Source organism: Epargyreus clarus, unplaced genomic scaffold, assembly GCF_041222505.1.
Source record: "Epargyreus clarus isolate Ecla_fem2 unplaced genomic scaffold, WU_Ecla_fem_2.2 ptg000009l, whole genome shotgun sequence".
NCBI lineage: Eukaryota > Metazoa > Arthropoda > Insecta > Lepidoptera > Hesperiidae > Epargyreus > Epargyreus clarus.
In genome coordinates, this window is record NW_027332217.1 from 257,020 (window position 1) to 282,977 (window position 25,958).

A 25,958-nucleotide genomic window follows, 5' to 3' on the forward strand; every position below is an offset into this window, starting at 1 on the left:
AAATTTGGATCGTACGGGGACGGGGCAATATGTTGGGAGCTTGGAGCGCTCGCGTCCATTACGCTAATGCTGTGAAATGGGATGTTTGCTGGAGCATCGCGCCAAATTGTGAATTTCGAGCTGTCTGCGCTGCAGCTGCTTGAAGTCGTGACTTCAGCTTCAATTTCGAATGTTTGCCGCATTTTCAAAGGTGTTACGTGTTTAGTTAATATGTTTTGCTTTGCGTTGTTTTATTAAAAGTGTAAAAATATCTTTTTTGTTTTAAGGAACAAATAATGAAAATAATTATTTTACGACTTTTTTAACACGCTTTTATTAGCTTGGGTTGTACGTTTGTATGTATGTATGTACGTAACAGTAACGGAATCTTTGAGCCCGATTTCTATACACTTTGAACGTTCAGTTTAATTTAAAATTTTGAAGAATTATCAAGAACCGATGACAATACACGATTTTAATAATTTTGTACCATTGTCCTTATCAATATCCTCAGGATTAACGATTTTCGAGGCGAGAGGAAGCGCCTTATGGAGTGTTCAGGCAAAGTTACTAGATTGATTTTTAGCTTTGGGAAATAATAATGTTATTTCCCTATAACTCAAATGTACTGAAACATATCAATTATACCATCTTGTAGAATGATTTTTAGGATTCCGTACTCAAAGGATAAAACGAAACCCTCCGCTGTCTGTTCGTGAGTCACAGGGCTTTATCTCTTAAACCGTAATAGATAGACACTTGATTTTTTTACAGACGATGCGTAATGATGGTCGCTATAACAACAAATACTAAAAATTAATAAAATAAATATAGTTCAAAAAACTAAAAAACACGCTTTTATGATAAAATCAGCTAAAAAGTAGAAAATAATTTTCAATCTAGGAATCAATTAAGGAACAGTAAATTGTATAATTGTGGAAAAAGTGTGGGGTGCTTTTCGTAAATCGATAAGTGGAGCACTCCACGCTTTTTTCACAATTATACAATTTACTGTTCCTTAATTGATTCCTAGATTGAAAATTATTTTCTACTTTTTAGTTGATTTTATCATAAAAGCGTGTTTTTTAGTTTTTTGAACTATATTTATGTATTATGATAATTTTATTGTACAATCTATTAGTATTTTATGGTACAATCGGTTTGAAGGATATTAAAAATAACAGATCGTTTGTATTTAGTAACTGACTTCTTTTTGTATTTAGTACGAAGACAAAAACAAATTATTTCTTAAAAATATTTTCACAAAGGTTCGTTACGATTCTCGTGCAATACAAATAGTGTATGAAGTATATTTTAAACCTAATCGATAAAAACCGTATTCCATTTAATATTAGTAGGTGTTACATTCGATTAAATATTTAAATTTGTTTCTACTTTAGTCCTACCTAAGCGCGGGCTTAAAGCGTAATATTAGTTACAAGCTCGCTACGACGCCGTGTGGGTAGAAACAGTATTTACAGTAGAATGTAATCATATAACGGTACAGGTATTTACATAATATGCGGCGTTTCTTTCGTTTGTGCTTCATTATTGTTGAATAACTAACCGTAAATAAAATGCTACGTACAGTTTTTTTAATTTTTAATTTCATTTAGCACGGGTTTTAGCGCGCGGAACATTATGTATTTTTATTTTATTTGAAGGATAAATTCATACAAACTTTTAAAGTAAAGGTATATTGGCTTTTGTAAAACTCTTATTAAAATCAGAAGTTGATTGACACATCCATAGATAAGTATAGATATCTCACCGCCTTGTAATTGAAGGAAGACATTAAATGGCTGACACATAAGTAAAATGGCTGACTGTTTACCCATTACGTCTCCGACTGGTATGGTGTAGTTTACGCGGAACAATTCCGACATGTGCAGTTACGTGATGCAAAAATAACACGAAATCGAAGAAAAAGTGCAGATAAATATTGTTTTATTTGTAAATACTCTAAAAACTACATTTTTTTTTAATTTTTCAAACACGTAAATAGATGAGAGTGACAATTTCAATTGTCAAAACTGGTTACATTTTCTTGTTAGGAGTGAGTAATCTTTATTAATCTATGGACACATCACACCATTTTGCAAAACTTCGGTATACAGTAATAGAGACACATCACATCAAATAGAGGTATTCGAAAAATATATCTAGATACTAAGATGGTTTAATAAAGATATTAAAGCAATTTTCAACCCAAATTCTTTTCGTCATATTTTCCGAAGGCAGAATATAATATGTCAGGAACAATTCCTTATCGTGGGGACCTTTATGGCCGAGGTTACTTTCGCGTTCAATATGAGTTATGGTCCTCTGGGGTCAGTTTAGACCTCAGTTCTACCCTTTGTGCCACGTAATAATCGCTCGACTTTCCCGTTTGTTCTACTGCGTCTACCGCAAAAGATTCAAAGCTAAAAAATATTATTATTGCTAATTGTTTAAATTCAACTATAAATGTGTAAATAAATATTCTATCTATCTACCTATATATCTATCATTGTAAATGTTTGTCCCAGGACACTCCTTTGACTTTTATTGGTTACTGTAATCTATGGACATCGTTTACAAAACTCTAATAGGACTGATGATTGTTGCAGTAGAAGACAAAGTACAGTCGCATACAGTTTGGACCAATTAGTTTAGGAATGTTAAGGAGTAGAAAAACCTAAGGAGTACAGTCATTTGTGTCCAGCAACGGGATGGCAATTGATGACGACGACGTTTTTACTAATTACTTTATAATATAGGAATAGCAGACGAACATGCAGTCCATCTGATTGTAAGCGGACTACTGCTATACTGCTATAGACCCCAAATAGGATTAGGTGAACGTGAGGTCGGCCCCAGACGCGCCGCTACCCCTGAGGACTAAGCTGGAACGCCTCGGATAAGTATGTCACCCTTACCACACCTCTCAAACCAGAACACAGCAGCGCCTAACGCTGCTGTTATTAGGTAGAAATAGGTGTAGCGGTGGTGCCACCGGAGTCGAACCACAAAGGGTTCTACCACCTTTAACATCTAATACATTTAAGACATCAATGTGTGCAGGTGCACAACCTGCACACATTGATGTCTTTAACAATAAATTGCTCAAAAAACTAACCGTTCGTACAAATTTGCCCTCCTTAAGATTCTTTTCATGTCGGATATGAGTTATGGGGCGTTATATTACCCCTTGGGGGCAGTTGAAACCCTTAATGCTTAAGCAAAGAGGTCGCTGAAGCATAAAATCTTTCAAGTTTACTCTTAGAAACTTATTCATGTTACTGGCTAAAGTTCTAACGCAAGTTCAATTCAATTCTTTTTGATCGTCAAGTAGATAGTACTTTAAAAGTTATTTTATTAGGGAGGGCGGCGAAAGAAATTATTCATTTTACGATACATAATTTAACTTGGATAATAAAACAATAAATATATTTATTGACGATTGTTGTATAAGCAAAATATTTACGGACGGGTCTCCTATCCGACAAAGGAAGGATTAGGCTTAAGTTTACTGCGCTGGTGAAGTACAAATTGTAATACTTTGCAAATCTTAAAGATATTTTAAATAACTTAGTCGGTTGTCTCAAAATTAATTAATCTATAATATGAAAATAACTTTGAAACATCAAATGTGCCTCCTGAGAATTCAAACCTCAAATGAAAGGTATCAAACAATTAGGATACACTGATCATAGATGCAGGTAGTGAAGAATAATATTTAAACTCATAGCATATAATTCAAGCACATTTGCTGTTTAATAATTAAAAAAAGGAATGGAAACTTAATTACTAAGTACAATTAAACGGATTCCGTTCGTTTGTTGTGTACGTGTTTGTTTGTGTACCGAGCGAAGTAAACACCCGCTTTGAACGTCCGTTTACATTGCACGGGATTCGAACGGGTTGTGTGCGTTAATTAAAATTTAATTATACTACTCGACGGAATGCCGCGGTTTCACGGTGAACGTGGTACTTGTGGTACCGCCGTCACACGTTTTAGCTGCGAGACAGGTAAAATAAAATGACACAAGTATACACAATTTACTCGGGAAATTTGTCTTGTCTGGCAAGGGATCGAATCCGAAACTTTGGGTGGATTACGAACACAATTGGCTTATTTCTGCTTAATAAAAGTAGTGTTAATTGCTGTCCCGTTCTGTTCCACTGTGATAAGGATATATTCTTCATAGTAGGCCCAACTTAATCTTCAGAAATAAAAACACCTCTTTTGCCGACCGCCAGAATCTATTCCTATCCGGGGTTAATACAGAAGTCCATGGGCGGCAGTAGCGACTTACAATCAGGTGTACTGCATGCTTGTTTGATATTTCAATATATTAAGCACTAAATTTAAGGCAATAATGCTAATAAATTAATATTGTGTCCACTATAACATTATGCTAATGTTTCTGTCCGAAAATAATGACCTCCATTACAATTTAATCATTCATTTGCTTAACTTATTTCACAGTTACGACTCATTTACAGCAATGAATGAATGATTATTATCGGTCATCAAAGTTTAATGGGCCGGCTGACGGACGGAACGGTGTAATCAATTTGTGTGATCCGATCCGATTAATATGATCCGGGTTATTTTATCATAATTAAATAATGTTTGTAATATTAAAAAAGTATGAGTTTAAGCTTATATTTAATGCTGATGGTACAGAATCTAATCTAAAGATGTTAAAAGTAGTATGGTTTGACTGCGAAAGTACCACGGCTACACTTAGTTCTAGCGTGAAGTAGTTCTGCATTTCGGTGGAAGGATGTAATGCAAATGAGGCTAACTTACATATGGGGCAAACATACCCTCAAGATTGGCAACACTTCTGTGATCGGCTTCAGGCAAAACTAACTTTATAGGTTGGTTACAGATGTCCAATTACTATTGGGTGGACTCATTTGCTGTATCAAAATTATAATAAATTTACTTACTATACTATCTAAATATATATAACTCAAAGGTTGACAGGACTGACTGACATAATGATCTATCAACGCACAGCCCAAACCACTGGACGGATCGGGCTGAAATTTGGCATGCAGGTAGATGTTATGACGTAGGCATCCGCTAAGAAAGGATTTTGATCAATTCTACCCCCAAAGGGATAAAATAGGGGATGAAATAATTACTTCGTAACGCGAGCGAAGCCGCGGACAAAAGCTCGTCATTCATAAAACCTTACGTAAAAACGGAATATAAACGCCCCATTTTATATACATTGGTGCTAACTACGTTTTTTCATATAATATAGGAGTATCAGAGGAGCATGCAGTCCACCTAAAGGAGAGTGACTACTGCATCCATGTCCATGGAGAATGGACATACCTGAGGTCAGCCACATGTGCGCCGCTTCTCCTGAGGCTAAGGTGGAATGTCTCGGAAAAGTATATATCCCTTACGATTTGACCCTTGAAACTGAAACAGCAGCGTTTAACCTCGCTGTTATAAGCCAGAAATAGGTGTGACGGTGGTGCCTTCAGAATCAAAATACAGAGGGTTCTACCACTTTTAAACGTACTACGTATAAAGGTGTCGAGTCAAACTTCATAAAAATTACTTGACTGCCATATAAGTCGTATTTTCGACAAGAGTGAAAATTTTAAGAGTATGTTGAAGCAGCCATTATTCGCTCGTAAACCACAAAAGCTTCATACTTCACACTACTCTCAACTTTAAACAATTTTGTGTACAAGTATTGTATTTATAAAAGCACGTTGTATTTTTTACTGTGTCATAAAGGCAAATGAACGCTGCAACTAAAAACTAAAAGCCTTCCATTAGAAGGCTAATAGGTTAGATGAAAACTGCCTATCAACGCAATTATGTCGTGCGAGGGATTTTTGAAACAAAAACAGCATATATACGGTCGAATGGAGAAACTTCCTCCTTTTTTGAAGTCTGTTAAAAAGTAACAAACGAACATGCAGTTCACTTTATGATACGTGGCCACTGCCGCCCATGGATATACGTTTTGAATTGAAATTGTCACTGTCATCTATTTTCGTGTTAGAAAAATATTAAAAAATGTAGTTATTATAGCATTTACGAATAAAATGATATTTCTCCGCACTTTTTCTTCGACTTCGTGTTTTTGCACCACTTAATTAATTTACGCGGAACAATGTTGTTCCGCGTAAATTACACCATGACAGCCATTAAATGGCTGACACACACATTACATTTACACATTGACAGCCATTTAAACGATTTAATGGCTTCAATTACAAGGCGGTGAGATATCTATACTTATCTATGTTCAAATCAAAAAACACAACAGCGCATAATACTGCTGTTATAAGGCACCAATAGGTGTGGCGATGGTACTTCCGGAGTTTTAGCATATAGGAATCTACCAAATTAATTATAGTAACCATACATTTATATTCCGTAAACCGGATGAACAGATTACTTTTGTCTCAATAAGCTATTTTAAAACAAACTGTAGTTAATAAAAGGAGTAATATGTTTAAAATGGCTTTCGCCCTAAAATATCATATCAATAAACCGTTCCAAAGCTCTCAATAACAATAAATAGGCGCGAAAATACAACGCTGCTATTGGTCAAACACAATAAAGCGTGCGAAATACAGCGCTGTGATTGGTCAACGACAATAAACCGCGCGAAATACTGTTCCGCCGTTGGTTAATATTTCAGTGTTACGTTTGGCTAAATTCCCTCGCTATGTTTTCTGCGTTTTGAGTGCTCGGATAACAAAATCGGCAGCCCGAACGTGACTTGCTTGTGAAACAAAATTGATTAGGAGTTGTTCTATTTAGAGCTGCTGTGGATGGGGATACATGCCATAGTGACCATTTAATAACATATAACACATAACACACATTCACAGTTCTTTCTGTTATTATAAATAATACTGGTTACATGAACTGTGCGGCTCAATTATGTACGGGGCGATGTTATTAGTCGTTACAAGTGACAAAGCGTTGTGATCGGCTTCATTTCGAATCCTTGTTTAATATCGAGTACGGCAGTGGTCACTTACCATCAGGTTTGTTTATTACTTCTATAATGTAATAATAATAGTTTTAAAACTAAAAACCACGCGAAAATCGCACAAGGAAAACTGTTAATCCTGATTTCAGACGATCTTGATGAGGAGAATGGATAAAATTATTAAAAACGTGTATTGTCATCGGTTCTTTATAATTGTTCAAAATTTTTAATTAATCGGACAGTTTAAAGTTGGTAAAAATCGAGTTCAAAGATTCCGTTACATACATAAATATAGATCGAGGTAATAAAAGCGTGGCAAAAAGTTACACTCACTTAATGTAAAACATATTATTTACAAATTAACAAAAGTCATTAGACCGTATATTCTTTGTAAACTTCGAACCTATTTTAATTTTCATTAAGGATGGATGGATGGATTTTTACAAAATGTTAGGCAACTTTTAGCAACTTAAAAATCTTCAAAGGTTCCGTGAAAAGCGTTTTCTAGTGAAATTATTACGTTTAGCGAAGCGAGAATATCAGCTAAGGCTGGGTACGCGCGATCGTTTTCATTTTTTTCGAGTTAAAACGTGGATTTAAAGTAAATGTTCACGCTGAACAAAAATTTTAATTTGATTTTGTAAGGCTATAGAGCCCGTATGTTTCAATCAATCAATAAATCTTTTTTATTCAAAATAGGTTCTTTACAGAACACTTTTTGAATGTCAATATAACTACCACCACTTTACAAGGTGTTTCGTTATGGAGAAGATCCATTTCTAACGTAGAACAGCAGAAGCGCTGCTACTCTTGAGGAATAAGATGGTTGCCTCATAATTCAGTCTGTATTCATACCCTACCGTCAAAATGCAAGGACTACTATAAAAGTAACATAAAACAGGCGGTGGTACCACCCTCGTTCACCAATATTAGTTGCTCGAAGGTGGAATTAACGTATTCGATCAACATTGTAATTTTTCGATCGATGAATACGATCAACATGTTAAGATGTACATTTTGTTTGCAGTAAAAACTCCAAGTGAATATAAAATATTAAACATATTATGCACAAAGATTACGCTGTATTGATTCGATATTTTTTCCCTACATAAAATTGTATAGTAAAAATTATGACCCCACGTTAGGCCGCTGCCGCACTAACTTTATGATTAAGGCCGGCAGCAATCGTAATTTTTACAACTTCTTTTATAGGCAACGTTTAGATGTTATTTAAGTTACTTAACAGCTGTTGGGCTCGACTGAGCAAGTTTCCTTTGGAAATAATAATTTATTGCTTGAATATAATAAAAATAAACTTCACTGTTAAGTAATTACTTTATTGTTTATTATACTATGTAGATGTAGAATGGTTTATCTTTCTGTTTAATTTTGAAAACGTTTAGAATCGCATTAAAATAACAGCCAGAGTAATTAAAGCCAAACTTGACTAGAAAATTCTTGTAAATTTTCAATAAACAATGTTTAAAAATGTGTTAAATGGATTTTAATTTAAATAATTGAATCCAGCTAGTTACTTAAATCCAGTTAATTTTATTTAATCCCTCGTCTATATATCGTCTTCATCTGCCTTTATTGTTTCTATATTTTTATCACGAATACGGCCAATAAAATGTAGAGCCAGAATTATATTTCAAGCGAAAAGTTTCAATTATTTTTTTAATTGTTTTTATAACGCTCTTATAATAAGTTTTTATTTTATTTATTTACATAACTTAATAAAGTATAATAAAAGTGTTACAACGCTATTATCTAAATATATACTTACAAACGGTTTTGCAAATGAATAAATTAATTTGATTTATATACATCGAAGCAGAATGGAAACAGAAACACGAAATGTAACGAATTCATATCCATTTTAACGAGATAACTTTGGTTATTCATTTACAGCCGACCCAGTAGCGACAAACTTTTCCTCATAATTCTGTTGCCCTTATTGTGAGGTCCCTTTGTCAACCGCCATCTTGTTTTCTATTCTAATTAGATTGTCTCCGATTACAAAGAAAAATCTGGAATTGCAAAATTAAATATGGCCACTTTAATATATTTCTATTTTTGTTTTGTTGTTGAGTTTGCTTACGAATTTATAAAAAAATATATACCTATAATTTATAATAATTTAGCCAACCTCAAATTTGATAAGATTTTTGAACAACTGAAAAAAATCTTAATTTATAGTTAAGCTCGATGGCGGCTTTCAAACTGAAAATATCAAAATCGACTAACCATTTAGGAGATACAATACGACAGACAGACAGACACATAGTTACGCGTTAACTTAACCTTTTTAAAAAAGTTGAGTTATTTTTTTAAATTTGTTAGTTTCTTAATCAATATATTTTAAATACTACGACCATTAAAGTATAAAACCAAAAACCTTGTTTTTAGTGATACTTTATTGTTTTTCGTTACTTTATTAACAATTAAGTGACAAACAATAAACTTTGTATGTTCCAGCTTTCGATACTCGCAATAAAAATCTAGGTCACATTTCCGCAAAGTTTTAAAATACTACAATTGGACTACTGGTACTATTTTAAAAGCAAAAGCTTGCGTTTGTGCCTCCACTGTGCTTTGATACAGCGAGACAAAAGAGCGTGACGTCACACGTTGGCAAACACACCCAACTATATGTTTAACTTTCCCCGGAAATGGGCGCTTTTTAGACGACACGACACCGCAACGACAACACAGACGTAATATCTAAATAGACGCCGCAAGTGTATGTAGTTTGCGTATCATAATGGAGAGTTTATCATGAAATCTCTCATATGACCATGTTTACAGACAAGTTGTAGGTACAGTTTGTTATTTAGTTTTTTGGATCGTTTTTTTTATTAATTTAGAGATTCGATTTTCTTCTTTAAATTCTTCCTTGTGACGTCATAGTAGCTAGAAAATTTTGGCACGCTTGGCTTCATTCAGATTGTGGTACACACATAGATATATTATCCTACTGACGTAGGGTAGATTGGCAATATGAAACGTCAAGCGAGACCAAAAACTGATTATTTATGTGTGTGTGAAATGCCAAAGTGTGCATCGCTAGTGTTACTGCTAATAATGTATCGATATCGATTAAATAAAGATATCAATAACAAATTTATTTATCAGTTTGTTCAGTCAGTGACTTAAAGAGGATACAATCGCTAAAGATTAATTATGCTGGTGAAGACCGCCAATAAATAAAAAAAAGAAAAACATCAATGCGCGCAGTTATGTAGCTATGAAACAAATTGTAGTAGTTACTTGCTACCTGTATTATAAATTGATGCAGTTTATGGAGTTTTCATACCTTTTGGCAGGTGTAAGGGAGTTAAAAAAACTATGAACGTTACTCATAAGATTTTTTTATTTTTTATTTATTGTTTACTATTTAAGCGTCTTCTAAACGCTTCAATATCTTCTTCCTCGGAGAATTGTCCAAATCAGTAACATTACCTGCAGAAGTACAGGGCACTGGAGATATATTTCTATAAACATATGACGATACTTTACGTATTGGTTTTAATACAACCTGCAAGAAATATTTTATTATAAATATTTATTATAAAATAAATAAACAATTAATAAAAAGGTATTATTATTAACATTCACAAAAACAATTAGGGTAAATTTGTCAAATGGGCCTTCATGATCAAATTCGAAGCTATAAAAATAGCGATTCACCCGGTATACATTTAAAACGAATTTAAAGTCTACATTCGCGTAAGTAGCCAATAACTATACATGTTATCCTATGTATTTCAAAAATACATACGGGCATAAATAATGCCCGCGTTTAAAAAAAATAACCTACCATACTTCTGAAAATGTATACCCTAAAGAATTTTAACAATGCAATAGGATTAATATTTAATGAACATCATGTTCGTCTATACCGAACAGTTTAGTCAGCGCACGCCGGTAAAGTATCATATCTTTCCCAATTTCCGCTGACTTGATGTATATATTTATTTTCCTGTGACTTTTTGTTCAATCGTAATAAAATATAGCCAATAGCACTCCTGAATAGTGTTATTTTCTGATTGTGAAAGAAAATTCATGATCGGTTCAGTATTTCCGAAAATTAGCCCTTACAAACAAACAAACAAAATAACAAACTTTACCTCTTTATAATGTCAGTATAGATTGGCCTATGAAAAAAAAAAAAAAATAAGTTTAACAAGACTTTATCAAAATTTACATAGATAAAATCGCCCAAAAAATATTAATCCAACAATAAAAAAAAAGGTGAGGCCGGATAAGATTTTATATAAGTTGCACGCAACCTATTTAAACTATATACTTTAGAATTAGAAATATCGATAATTTTTTTATCGATATTGTCAATACGCAACACCAAAAATTTGATAAGAAATAGCAACTATTCACGTATTTATTAATTTTTTTATTTGCATTTCTGTGCATTTCTAGTGTTTATGTGATAAATTTCGAAGATTTTTCCTATCTTTTGGTATATAACACTTTCGTAATAAGTGTAAAATATTGCCTATAACAGCTAAACAATTAATGTAGTACTTACATGTGAAATGAGCATTTTTGTGGGTTTTCTTTCTTGGATGAGTTACATCCAGGTACAGCACACGTAACCATGGCCAAACACTTTTAGTAAGCACTGTTTTAACTGTTTTTGATTAATAATATTGAAAAATAAGCGCGATTTAGTTTTACAATAATAAACGTCAGGCTGACTTGGGCTGACTGCCTATACGTGAATGGCCTCGCCTGTCTATCTCGCTCTAACACACACGTATACTATGCTCTGACTCTTTCGGATTGCCAATCTATTAGTATAATATATCTATGGGTACACACGCATCTACTTAGATTTGTCTATGGCTGACACTGACAGAACTGACAAACAACTGTCAATATCGGTGCCGTGTCGTGTCAAATTCAAATTCTTTATTTGCTAGAACACAGTTATTACACAGATATTATGTACATCTTACAGTCCAGTGTCTTCTACCTGTCTGAGATTTGCAAAAATTCAACAAAATTATATAAAACATAAATTAAAATTTGTTACTAATTGAATTATAATACATGTATGGCATTGGTCGATTAATAATAATAATTATATAAGCATCAAGTCAATAATAAGATGTCGTGTCGTACCATCGAAGAAGAGTCTATATCTCCCGCGTTTTACTTCAAAACTATTGCGCAACTTTCGCCATTCATAGTTCTATATGGCACCTCGGGTTTGCGTTGTTTTCAAATGTGAACCTTTCCGTTTGTTTGTTCGGTGTAGACAAGTGTTTATTGAGCCGGAATCCACAAGCAGAAATAGAGTTGCTTTAGTATTTATTGTGCTATTTACCGTGAAAGTTCCGTACATATTCTATTTTCTGAAATAGAAATATATATTTACTATTCCGCAACTGTAAGCTATGTCGTTGTCAACCCATTACTTTTTTCAAAATACACTATAGGTACAAATACAAGCTATGGACAAGGATCTCCTTTTAGAATGTGACTGGGTTAGGCCAGTACACTTACCATGAGTTTTTACGTTTTGACAAATATGACTGTTTTGGTATTTGTTTACGTATTTGCCCATACAAATTTCAATCAGCGCCCCTAGCGGATTGTATCAGAACTATAGTGTTAGTAAGGTAACATTAAATGTATAAATTGACAAAATGGCGCTTTATGTTTTGTCTCTCTTTTTTGCGTACATATGAGGCAGACAAAAAGACTGGAGCACTTACTTATTGTTACGTTTACTCAGTCTACTAAAGCAAACGGAACAGAATAATGGATTGAGTAAACGTAAAATTGTGGGATGTTTTTGAAAACTCATGGTAAGGGTACAGTTTCGATGGCAAAATGCGGATTGGTACACTTCATTCCTGTGAGTAGTTTATAAGTTCTTTGAGGTTACAGATTTACTTGAAGGGCTTTTCAAAGGAAGTGATAATTTGTAAAACACATAAATTATTCGAAAATTACAGAGGCGCGTTTAGGATTCGAACGTTGGAATCTCAGACTGAGACCGAATCACTACTGTTTGCTACATTGATAACATTTGTAAGTTACATTTGTAGGTATACAATTTCAAACCACTAACTTCTACATAACACTATTTATAACTCTAAAACAATTTCCATCAAATTGAACTCGCAAAGGAAAGCAAATACTCAATAATATTTCAGTTACGAAACAATTAATTAAACATCGGAATTAATCGTTCACCACTATAGACCCGTAATACCAATCTAGGCATTCTAAGCTCTGAAAATACCAAAATATAGTTGAACAAACTAACTTTATTACTTCTATTTTAATATTAACATAATTATTTCCAGAATACGCGTTTATTTCAAAAGTTTATTTACAGGTCTTTATTGTATAGAATGTCCTAAATTATCTACAGAAATATAGGGACAAGGGCGAATCAAAGTATTCTTGTCTCTGAAAATTAGTAGCCAAGTGTATAAAAGCTAAAACTACAAAGTTCTCTTCATCGGGACCTTCAGACGTTGTTTATCAATTATTTTCTTTGATACTGAAGAATAACAAGTTCAATTAAAACTTTAACTTTATAAGTGTATTACAAGTTTGTTAATTTGTATTGTACAAAGTCTTTAAAACTCGTGAATCAGTAATAACACGAAGTTTTTGATTGGCATTAAAACTGCGACTAAATGTCTATTTTTTAACAGCTTCAAAGAAAGCTGGGCATATCTAGCCTCCCTTCTCGAGAGCTTCACAAACACTCCGCGACTGTCAAAGCTTTCAAAGAAACGGGGGCCTTCTGGAAACCTGATATAACCGGTTACGAGTGGATATATCCAGTTTGTTCCCGTCATAACCGGTTAAGCGGTGATGGCGGTAGATTACGATGATCAATCGGAGTTCAAAGTTGGTTGTCATCGTGAGCTGGGAGTTTCGAAGTAATTTATATGAAGCGGGGTTCGTGCCAGTCACGTAATGTTTGGTTTAATTAATGATGATTATGATCGTTGCTGATAGTTCACGGATTTCATATCCCAAATTACGAATTGGATGGCTATGATTTGGCATTGTGCCGTACTAATTTTATTTAAGGGAACGGAATAGCGCCTTTGGTATTTTTCATTAAAACGTAAGTTTGAATGGATACAGACTGAATTATTTATGAAGGGCCACATTAGTTCTGCAAAGAACTGTATCCGTGATCGCTTTCAGACAGAATCCCTGGTCTGTATTATGTTGTTTCTACACGTCAATAGGTAGCAGAGACCTCCAGAGATTGCTACTTCCATCTTCAAAAATAATTACCTTGTACTAAAACCAATTTATGGAAGTAAGTAAGTTTAAGGAATCTCATTTTAGATATGACGTAAGACAATGCTAAGTCTCCTTGGAATGGCCGGATGTTCCAGAAACCACAGACCAAAACGGAACCATGTTCAAATTCATACTATACTTATACCTACATATACATATAGAAGAATGTACACATTATTCCCGTAACGACAGATGACTCCTATTATTCCTTTCAACCTGAAGGTATCTTCCAACAGGATCGAGGATATTTCCATTCGAACGACTGAGATACAATGCTGTATTGTAGGATTGAGCGCTTTCAAACGGAAAGAATTGCGATATTCTACTCAAATAGAATTTGGTGATATTCGACTTTAACTTTGAAATACACGGCTTAAATACAGAATTCTCGTTTCTTATTCACTTGAAATTAAATAAAATGTAATAATTCTTTACATCGAACGTTTTATGCTAGAAGCATTATTTAGGTCCCTTAAGGGAGGAATTTACAAAAGTCCTTTGTAAGTCCGCTTTAGTTATTTTATTATATTAGTTCATCTAAATTACGTATATAAGCAACATTCGTGCAAAATGTACCCTTTGTTTAAATGTTTCGTTTTTCGTGTAAATGTGCACTTTGCCCTGAGCGTTCTCTGTCAAAATTTTATGTTTAAACCATCATCATCATAATCATCAACTCTCTCAGGATCTCAGGATGAGAAGAATTAGGCCATAGTCCACCGCGCTGGCCAAGTCCGTATTGAGATTTTTTTATTATACTCTCAGGTATGCAGGTTTCCTCACGATGTTTTCCTTCACCGTTTTAGCAAGTGATAATTAATTTCTAATACGCACATAAGTTCGAAAAATCAGAGGTGCGTGCGTGCCTGGGATTTGAACCTCGGACCCCTCGATCGAGAGGCCGAGATTCTTAACCACTAGGCTATCACCGCATCTATAAACACAAAGATAATTTAATAATTTAAAAAAGTTATGTTTAAATACCTAAGATTAACGCGAAATTACATTTATAATGAGTTAGTGTTATGTCTGTATTTTGTTTAATTTAGTTAAGTGAGATTTTAGAAAGAAAAAGGGAGTCCTTCGGGAGTGTGCTGGACGGGTGCCAGACCCACAAACATACTAAACCAGTTTTACGTATAACTAACTTTGTTTTATATAATAGGTGCTTAGACCAAAAAAGTTAGATAAGCCTCGTGGATCGCTGCGTTGTAACATTATTTGCACTTTTTGTGTAACTTCCTTCGGTGACTGAGCGCTATGGTAGATTTTATTGGATACTGCGAATTTAATATAATTAGATGTAAAATTCTGTTCTTTGATGAATTATGTCCATGGACATAATTCAACCCACCTTCGACCAACATATAGCAACTTCTCGCTAGAAATAGACGAAACGGTGGTAGCTTCTCCAGTCAAACTGTACTGTACACTTGCCATGAGTTTTCAAAACATCTCACAATTTTACGTTACGTTTACTCAATCCATTATTCTGTTCCATTTGCTTTAGAAAACTTAGTAAACGTAACAATAAGAAAGTGCTCAAGTCTTTTTGTCTGCCTCACATGTTCGCAAAAAAGAGAGACAAAACATAAAGCGCCATTTTGTCAATTAAGACATTTAATGTTACGTTACTGACACTATAGTTCTGATACAATCCGCTAAAGGCGCTGATTGGAAATTGTATGGGCAATACGTAGACAAATACCAAAACAGTCATATTTGTCAAAAAGTAAAAACTCATGGTAAGGGTTCTATCGCCATTCAAAGTTAAAATATTTATTTGATCTCTAAAACCCTTTCAAAAATAAACAAGGAAACTCGAATTAAATACAATCATTCCAATATTTTAATTACAAACCATCCGTCGAGTTAATAGATTAATTTTCTTTTGAATTTAAGAAATGAATACCTTCTGAATAATTTCGGCAAAGTCGCCATTTTTATAAATTTCCCGCAAAAATTAATATATCCCGCCGTGCTTCGAGTGCTTGATTAATTTTTCTAATTAAAATTCATTCCGACTCTAGATTCTATCACTTTATGTTTTTATTCCGATCGTTTTATTTTTATCTATTAAATAAATTGTCAGTCAAATAGAACAATTTTAAAGTATTCTAATTGCTTTTTAAAATTATTTGTCGAGTTGAATAATAGAATTTTCACGCACATACATATTATATATCGTTCCATAGTTCCAAGGGGTCATAAAATCGACTTGAGGTTAGTAGCTAATGCCACTGATGGACATTTGTTATGTAACCTTAGATACGATTAAACTCATACGTGATATCGGCCATTTATGTCTGGCTACTTCTGAAGATTTAGTTGAAACGCTCCATATAAATATCTGTCGCTAACCACACCCTTCAAACCTGAACACAATGGCGCTATCTACTGTTGTTATTAGATAGGTAGGTGTAGCGGTGGTTGCCGTCGGGACCGCGGACGAGTGCTATTAGCGTACCCGTGGTCCCGACAAAGAGCGTTCAGAGGAACACCGTGGGGTTTTAGCCGGTAAGAGTCCGGTATATCCTCTCCACTGCACCTCGCAGCCGAGAGGAACCCATGAAGGGTTTCCCCGCGAAAAAAAAGGTATAGCGGTACCAGTATTTAACCTATGTTTTTAGGGTTCCGTACCCAAAGGGTAAAACCGCAACCCTATTACCAAGACTCCGTCTGTCCGTCTGTCACAGGGCTCTACCTCTCGACCCGTAATAAATAGCTACTTTAAATTTTTATTACTATGGATGCACTGATGATGTACCTATACTGATAGTGCCATATCTCTTTTTTAAACATTTATTTAATATATAAAACATCATACATAGTAACAGATTAATTATATTGTTATCAGTGCGGTGAAAGGCGCATCGGGTCATATCTTGCAAAAAATTTAAACAATGCAACAATGTAATAGTTACTATAATTAATTGTTTCTATTTCATATAATATGTTGTGATGAGCGCAAGTATTTTTGTTACATCAGCCATAATTTATGAATGTGACTTTCAATCGTATTGCAGTTTGTTTTAATCAAATTTCCTAAAATATACCTATTTATGTGTAACTATAAAATTTCTATTAAATGATTTTATTGCACTCCTATATGTACAAATTGTAGTGCGGATGTACCAATTACATCAAATTAGAATATGCACTTGTAGGTCATTGTTAAGTATTTATTTACTTACTAAAGTAAATATGTAATTGAGTTTGGCTTATTCATATTTATAATGTAATACCTATGTATTTATTGGTCGACCTCGTACCTTAGGCACTTAACAGTCACGTTATAAGCATATAAGAAAAAAGTTAAATCAACTTTCTCACTTTACACTTTATCGCTTCGTTTTCGCGCATCGTTGAGCACATTATTTTATTTGAAATGTTATTAAAACTTGAACATACCAATAGTTTTCTTTGGGAACATACGTATTATTGTACGCTTGAACATTAGAAAAGGATACATTCTGAGATTGCCGCCCTTGTCGCCGATGGCCAGTAGTTTCTGTACAGGGTCCCATGCCAGCGCCGTGGGGGAGAACGGGAACCCGTGTCGGAATGTCTGGAATAAACAAAATAAACCAATAAATGATTTGAACTATTACACTCATCATAACTTAAAACGAGCGTCCGTAAAAACTACTGTAAGATTAAGTTATAAAATTCGCTATATTGAAATTGCAAGTATTCATTAATTCTTTGAAGGTGGTAGAAGCCTTTGTGGTTCGACTCCGGCGGCATCCCCGCCACACCTATTTCTGCCTAATAAAAGCAGTGTTAAACGCTGTTAAATTTGCGGTAATAAAGACCCGTTAACTTATTTATTTCTTCACCCTATAAATTAAACAATGTGTTTAACTAATACTTATTATGATTAAAAATATATTAATACACCTACATAAAGAAATGTTTATATGGTTAACTCTTCAATATATTTACCCGGTATCCATATCTCAAAAGTTTATTAGGGAATATAGGTATGGGAATTACGTCTTTGAATAACTCTTTGGGGCAGTTTAAATAGTCCTGGAATAAGATATAGGATGATATGATACGAGGCGTTTTTGTACACATTGGTGTATTTAAGTACTTTATACTTTTCACCTAGGCGTGACCTGAACGTGGTTCTGATAAGCCGGAGAGAGCGATAAACACAACATTGTTAATGATTATTTATAAAATAGCATCTGTTGAATAACACCTTATCTTTTTTATTAATTAGTATTATAGTTAAATTTATATAATAATTTCACTAGTAAGCGTTCATTTCTAAAATTATTTAGCAATAATTTGCTTATGGAGGTTAAGGTAAAAATCCCCATCAACAGTGAGAGTCATTTTCTGATAGGAGAACACAATCCCGCCTTGATAGTAGGTAATATGAATTTTGCAAGACGATCTACATGAAAAGATAGATGGATAAAATTAATATTACTTCATTGCTTACTTGACAATCATTTAATATGCGGTATAATCTATTATTTAGTTAGTTTACTAACATCATAATTTGTTTAAACCAGAACTTAATACTGAACTTTATATTCAAAGAAAAGAAAGTTTATAATAAAAGGTAGTATGATTAGAATGGTTTGCGTAAAACAGTTCTTGCGTTTCGTCGCAAGGGTGTGATGCCGGCTGAGTCATATGAGGGAACCATCTAAGACGGCAGAAGTAGAAAGGAATCTATTGGCTTCAAAAAGATCCCCTGTTCTGTAAGGAGTCGGTTAAAGATGTTCAGTGGCAGTTCACACGGCAGCGTTTTACTATGAGATGGACTGCATACTCGTTTGCTATTTAATCATATATAAACACGGGGTGGAGAGGCCACCATATCGGTCTGACGCGCAAAGAGTTTCGGGTTCGATCCCCGGTCAGACAGATATCTGAATGATGAACTTAGATATCTGTTCCGGGTCTGGGTATTTGTGTATTCGTCTTTGTATGTGTCCATGGCACCCACGACACAGGGAATCCTAGTGTGGGGCAGTTCTTTTTTATAATATAGGAGTAGCAGACGAGCATGCAGTCCACCTGATGGTAAGTGGCTACTACCGCCCATGGACATCTGTAATCAACCACAGATAGGATTAGATATTCCTACCTGAGGTCGGCCACAGATGCGCCGCTACCCCTGAGGACTAAGCTGGAACACCTCGGAAAAGTATGTCTCCCTTACCACACCCTTCAAAACGGAACACTACAGCGCCTGACACTGCTGGTATTAGGCAGAAATAGGTGTGGCGATGGTGCCGCCGGAGTCGAACCGCAAAGGGTTCTACAACCTTCTACCGCAGTGAGTGTAGGAGGTTTTTTTTATAAGAAGATATTAATAATTTAGACCTACAACAGTGCAATGGTCTTGTTATCAGAAAGTTTAAACGGAGCTAGACTCGCAAATGCACCTCAAGGGAGGGGTATCAACGTGCAAGGGGTTATCTGTGGAGGTGAAACACAAACAAAAAACCAATGCGGTGATAAAGTTAAAAAAATAATGAGCTTCGGTATAAAAGGGGTACTGCTGGCCCAACTCCTCACATTTGCACGCCGTGCTTTGTAGAGGTAGACGATGAAGCTCTTGTTGGTAGCGGCGCTGGTCGCCGTGGCTTCGGCCACCGTCATCAAGGATGACATGCATCTCAACTTCTTCGTGGGGAAGGATACCCTGGGTAAGTTACTTATGTATACTTTTTTGCTTCGGAATAATATTTTGTGATGCGAGTTTTATTATGTTGGGAGTCAGATTGTAGGTAGTATTTATATCTTATTATTACATTTAAAATAATTCGTAGAATTTTGTCTTTGATCAATAATTTGTAGTGGGTCTTTTAATTGAAATTCGAGTTTATTTTTTGAATATAGAAATTTTTTATTCGTATGTACTTAAAATTATGTTAAAATAATAAGCATGGAGCGAGCGAAAGTCTATCTTTAACACGTACCGTTTTCCAATGTAATATTTCGGATTTTTCTATCACAGAGTACTTTTTATTTGTGTTTCCCATATGCATTTGATTTCATCGGTCATGCTCTTAAATCACTAATAAGAACTAGTGATCGAAGGTCATGCTACATGCTTCACTAATTGTCACTCTTGACAATGTCAGTGTCATATTTTAGAAGTGTGATCAATATAAGTATTTTGAGACTATAGATTTCTAAATAAATACCGAATATAATTTTCTTCCGAATATTATATTTTCTTCTGATGTACAATATAAGTATTTCTGCATTCTTGAACACTCTTAGATTTTTTCTTTTAGATTTTTAGAGTTAGTATATTAACTATTTTGAGTTCTGCACTTAATAAAATTATCGAATACTATTAAACTTTCATTTTGTCAGTTGATGATCGGATTTTTCGAAATTATTTAAGTAAATACTCGAATACTCGTAACATATATTAAATTCTCCCATTTACATTGAATGCATATATCAATAAGAGTGTCCTTTAGTATCTAAGCACCTATTAATACTAGTTTCGCCCAACAACTTTGCCGTTCGCAAACTGACACATTTTGCTCTTCATAGTAAGGGACAACATAAGATTTTGTTCATATCAGGTCAGATAACTGAACAATAATAACTAGTTACAATTATTATTTGAAAAGTAAGAATTTGAACTCAATCTTACAGCAATCAAACTTTTCTCTTCTCTTTATACTCTAGATTAAAGTCTAACCATTGTTCAACTTACCAAATATCAATAAAGACTTAAGTTATATTCTTGTAAAATTAAAACTGATCGTGTAGCAGATGTTTTCGTTACCGCACAACTTAGACTCATTCGGAAGCCCACAATAGCATCTGCGCTAAAAACTTTATAGACTCGCTCAATGTCTGAATTTCGAGAAATTCTAACATAATTTTATGTATCGAGGAAAGTCGTAATACTTTATTTTGGGGCAAAACTTCTCCGCCTTTGATGTTGAAACTTCGCCGGACTCGACGATTCTACTTAAGCTTCCCTTTGGAGAATTATGAGAACGTTTGAGAAAACAATATTCTCTCTGAAAAACACTAATTTCAACCATGCCGCTATTTATTAATATAATTTGTACTGAATACTTAAGGTTATCAATATTTAAGAAGTAGGTATAACTTGAAACTCTATAAAAAGGTAATTTATTGGTCTAATAATCTTTCTATTTATACCTTTTACATTACAACGGGATTTAAACTCGAAAATCAATTAAATATCCCATCCAGGGACCTCGTTATATTAATAACTTATTTACTATATTACGGCGTTATTGACTAGGGATATTTATTTCACTCTTACCCTGACCCCATGATAATTAAATCAGTCTTTGAAAATTCATAACCATCACTTCATAATTTTAACTTGAACAATTTTGTAGCATATTTTAATAAACTTAACAAAATATATTAACTATTTTGAGTTTCTCCAAAACAGTGAATGTAGACACCAAGACCAAGGAGATATGCATCCTGAAGCTGCTGAACCACATCCTGCAGCCGACCGTGTACGACGACATCCGCGAGGTCGCCAGGGAGTGGGTCATCGAGGAGAACTTCGACAAGTATCTGGTATGACTTGCAACTGCTCCATATACGTAAAACCTAATATAATAACAGCTCTAAATTTTACCTAATCGAAATTTTTAATACTTTTTATTTAACTGGTCTTGTTAGTTCAGTGAAGGATGAAATTGGGCGCAAATTTTGTATACTCGTTTGGTTCAGATGGTAAAATTATGACAATATATGATTAGCTTATCGTAGTAACGTCAATCCTAAGCCAATACGGCGGATGCCCCAAGATGGCAGGCCTATTATTTTTTATGCACCCCATGATAGCCCAATAATTAAATGCCGTTACTGAAGAGCTTGTTTTAATTTTTTATTTTTTTTTCTGTCACAGAAAGTCGATGTGGTGAAGAGGTTCATCAACATGTTCAAGATGGGCTTGTTGCCTCGCGGTGAGGTCTTCGTGCACACCAACGACCTGCACTTAGAGCAGGCTATCTCGGTCTTCCGTATCCTGTACTTCGCCAAGGACTTCGACACCTTCATCAGGACCGCCTGCTGGCTGAGGGAGCGCATCAACGGAGGCATGTTCGTCTATGCCTTCACCTGCGCCGTCTTCCACAGAGTCGACTGCCGCGGCGTCACTATCCCAGCTCCTTATGAAATCTACCCCTACTTCTTCGTCGACAGCCACATCATCAACAAGGCTTTCATGTTGAAGATGACTAAGGCGGCCATGGACCCCGTGATCTTCGATTACTACGGCATTAAGGTTACCGACAAGAACCTCGTCGTCATTGATTGGCGTAAGGGCGTCCGCAACGTTTTGACCGAAGATGACCGTCTCAACTACTTCACTGAAGACATCGACCTGAACACTTACATGTACTATTTGCACATGAACTACCCGTACTGGATGACCGATGACGTCTACGGTCTGAACAAGGAGCGCCGTGGTGAGATCATGATGTATGGTTACCAGCAACTGCTCGCCAGGTTCAGGCTGGAGCGTCTGACTCACAGCATGTGCGACGTCAAGATGATCATGTGGAACGACCCGCTGACGGTCGGCTACTGGCCCAAGATCCGTTTCCACAACGGCTACGAAATGCCCGTCCGCCAGAACAACGTCAACTTCATGAACATTGTGAATGTTAAGGACAAGATGCTGGTGGATGACATTGAGCAGATTATCAGACAAGGTATCCTGACTGGACGCATTGAACGCGTGAGTAATTTCTTTCACTTTAATTAATATCAAAAATAAAGATTCGTATGTGTTAAGTATGTGACTCTAAAACACTTTTTTCTTTTAGCGCGACGGCACGATCATCAACCTGAAGAAGGCTGAAGACATCGAGTACCTGTGCAGACTGCTGCTGGGTGGTATGGGCTTCCTCAACGACGACGCTAAGGTCATCCACGTCATGAACTTGTACAAGAGGCTGCTGACTTACAGCACCTACAACTTCAACAAGTAAGAAATGTTCTATTTTATCAGAATACATGTGTAAATGTATGACTGTATTAATAATATTTTTTTTCTTCTTAAGGTACACCTACGTGCCTACTGCCCTGGACATGTACTCGACTTGCCTCCGTGACCCGCTCTTCTGGAGAGTACTCAAGCGCATCATCCATCACGTCGTGCTGTTCAAGAAACTGTTGCCCAAGTACACGCGTGACGAACTCGACTTCCCTGGAGTGAAGGTTGAACGTATCTTCACCGACAAGCTGGTTACCTTCATGGACGAGTATGACTTGGATATTACCAATGCTATGTACTTAGACGAGAGCGAAATGAAGAAGAAGAGGTCCGACTTCATCTACGTTGCCCGCAACCGCCGCCTGAACCACCATCCGTTCAAGGTGACTATCGACGTTGTGTCCGAAAAGGCCGTCGACGCCGTGGTCCGCGTATTCCTCGGTCCGAAGTACGACTGCATCGGCCGCATACTCAACATCAACGACAAACGTCTCGATATGGTTGAAATCGACAGCTTCCTGTACAAACTGGACACCGGCAAGAACACCATCGTACGTAACTCCCTCGAAATGCACGGCGTTATCATGGACAGGCCATGGACCACTCGCATCATGAACCGCGTGCAGGACACCACTGTGGTCACCGACAAGATGGTGGACAGCTGGTGGTACAAGACCCGCCTCGGCTTCCCGCACCGCCTGCTGCTGCCTCTCGGTCGCATTGGCGGTCTGCCTCTGCAGTTGTTCGTCGTGGTCACCCCGGTCCGCACTGGTCTGGTGTTGCCGACGATCGACCTGAGCATCATGAAGGACCGCCGCGTGTGCCGCTGGACCACGTGCGTGGACACCATGCCGCTCGGCTACCCCTTCGACAGGGAGATCGATGTGACCACCTTCTACACCAACAACATGAAGTTCTTGGACGTCATGGTCTATTACCACGTGTTCAACAACCAAGTTAAGAACGTGGACATCTCCGACATGGTGACCAAGCGTGACGACATGTGCTACCTGGACGACGACATGCTCGTCAGGTGGTCCTACAGGGACGTCATGATGATGAGCACCGACAAAATGTTAAGAATGTAAATGAGCCCAATTTGTTCATATATAAAATAATTTAATAATATTAATTCCTGAATAATAAGCATTGATTAAAATTTACTTTGTACTTTTATTTCATTACACACAATTCATAAATTAGACTCACACGTTTTGATATGTTTAAAAAATACTAAATTTGCAAAGAGGCTTAAATTCATAGGTTGAAGGTGTTTGATTATTTAATATAATACTTTAATTGTATCCACGTCTCTACTCATGAGTAATTATATTAACATCATGATGTTAACGTAATTTAGTTATTTTAGCTTATTATCAGTCTTACTAGATAAGAGGGAACTTCAATAGCATATTTATTCAATAACAGATACAAAGCAATGTAAGACAAAAAAAAGTTTAGTCTGTAAGGACTATGATTTTTGCGCGAAATTTGAGTTTGACTCAAATTATTTCGTTGTTATAAGGCACCAAAGAGTATACAGATACTACTTAGGCACTAAATTTGAATACTAAGTATACAATACTAGTTAGTACTCATTAATATTTAACGAAATATTAACAAAATTTACTCTAAACACAACATAATATTGGACTGACGGCACACTGCTGTATCACACACGAATATTGAAAACAGAGAAGAACATTTTGAAAACAACTCACATTTCCCTTTGCAACGAAAGCTTCGGTGAAAACCAATTCGCTCACAATGAGAGGCAAAACAAACGGCATTCCTTTTGCATCTGCACAGGTAAATAAGGCAACTGTTGGAACTTGAGCGAGTAGCGAGAAAAAAATAAATATATTTACATAGAAAATAAAATGTTGACAATCTACTAGAGAATAAAAAAAACTGCCTAAAAATATAGCCTACATCGCTCATTCATCTAAGCCAAATGCAATGTCACCTAACATATACAAATGTGCCGTCTGTAGGGCGTGCCAAAGAATGAAACATACGAGTACATACATTAAAACTTATTATGAAGTAGGAAATGGTTGTGAAGTCATTCTGAGGTTAATATATGAATAGATTTGGTAAGTACTCTATATTCTATCAACGTGTTGGTTTTATGTAATTTATGATATATACTCGTTTATGTGTAGGTCTGTATTTTATTTCAGACGACGATAGTTAGTTAATTGATACTATAGAGTACGGATATTGAAATAACGGTAGAGGCAATGCTATAACAAACAAATTTAATTCAGACCAACCTTACTCTTATCGGAATGCTTAGAAAAAGCTGTATTAAGTTTATATTTTCATCTCTACCCTCTAGTAATGAAATCGACTTAGTTTTATAGTTTCTAGTTCACCGCCATTAGTGTGCACAACGGTCATACGATTCCATAAAAAGTTAAACGTAAAACATGCCGCCGGGCAAAGAGAATGGCTATTGGAATTTTTAATTACGGCGTCATCGGAGCTGGTGTAAGCCATGCTGGACTGGAATGTGAAGAGATTTCAGCTTTTAACTGATTGAAACAACAACCGTCTCTGTTGAGCGTTTAGTTTAGAATACGTGAACTGGCTTTTGTATTTGAGTGAGTTACGTGAAATGGATTTTAAAGGCGGTACAGTCCTTGTAGATCAGAACCGCTGCACTGTTTCATGCCTTATATTGTTAAGCACGACAGCGTTCTGTAAGTTATATAATGCGTCGGGATGCAGCAGCC

General features: G+C 35.6%; 2 protein-coding genes across 12 annotated transcripts in view; one reads left to right on the top strand and one right to left on the bottom strand.

The window, feature by feature from the left end:
• The window catches only part of Tomosyn (syntaxin-binding protein tomosyn), a 311,646-nt gene that overhangs the window by 58,255 nt on the left and 227,433 nt on the right, over positions 1 to 25,958 (bottom strand). For all 11 annotated transcript variants that reach the window (XR_012102579.1, XM_073076316.1, XM_073076314.1 and 8 more), the window contains exon 2: positions 17,711 to 17,808. Coding sequence is in view for 10 of the 11 variants with exons in the window: in XM_073076316.1 (XP_072932417.1) it covers positions 17,711 to 17,808 (98 nt within the window). In the remaining variant the exon portion in view is untranslated. The remainder of the gene's footprint in view (positions 1 to 17,710; positions 17,809 to 25,958) is intronic.
• On the top strand, positions 19,774 to 24,383 carry LOC140744695 (basic juvenile hormone-suppressible protein 1). Its single transcript, XM_073076320.1, has 5 exons — positions 19,774 to 19,912; positions 21,661 to 21,794; positions 22,129 to 22,962; positions 23,051 to 23,211; positions 23,288 to 24,383. The coding sequence occupies exons 1-5, from the start codon at positions 19,813 to 19,815 to the stop codon at positions 24,306 to 24,308; spliced, it is 2,250 nt and encodes a 749-aa protein (XP_072932421.1). The 5' UTR covers positions 19,774 to 19,812; the 3' UTR covers positions 24,309 to 24,383.

Excerpts from the sequence above, each read along its gene's own strand:
- LOC140744695 (XM_073076320.1), top strand. The coding sequence starts at position 19,813 with ATGAAGCTCTTGTTGGTAGCGGCGCTGGTCGCCGTGGCTTCGGCCACC. Across the intron at positions 19,913-21,660 it reads CGTGGGGAAGGATACCCTGG|TGAATGTAGACACCAAGACC; the intron begins GTAAGTTACTTA and ends TCTCCAAAACAG. Across the intron at positions 23,212-23,287 it reads AGCACCTACAACTTCAACAA|GTACACCTACGTGCCTACTG; the intron begins GTAAGAAATGTT and ends TTTCTTCTTAAG.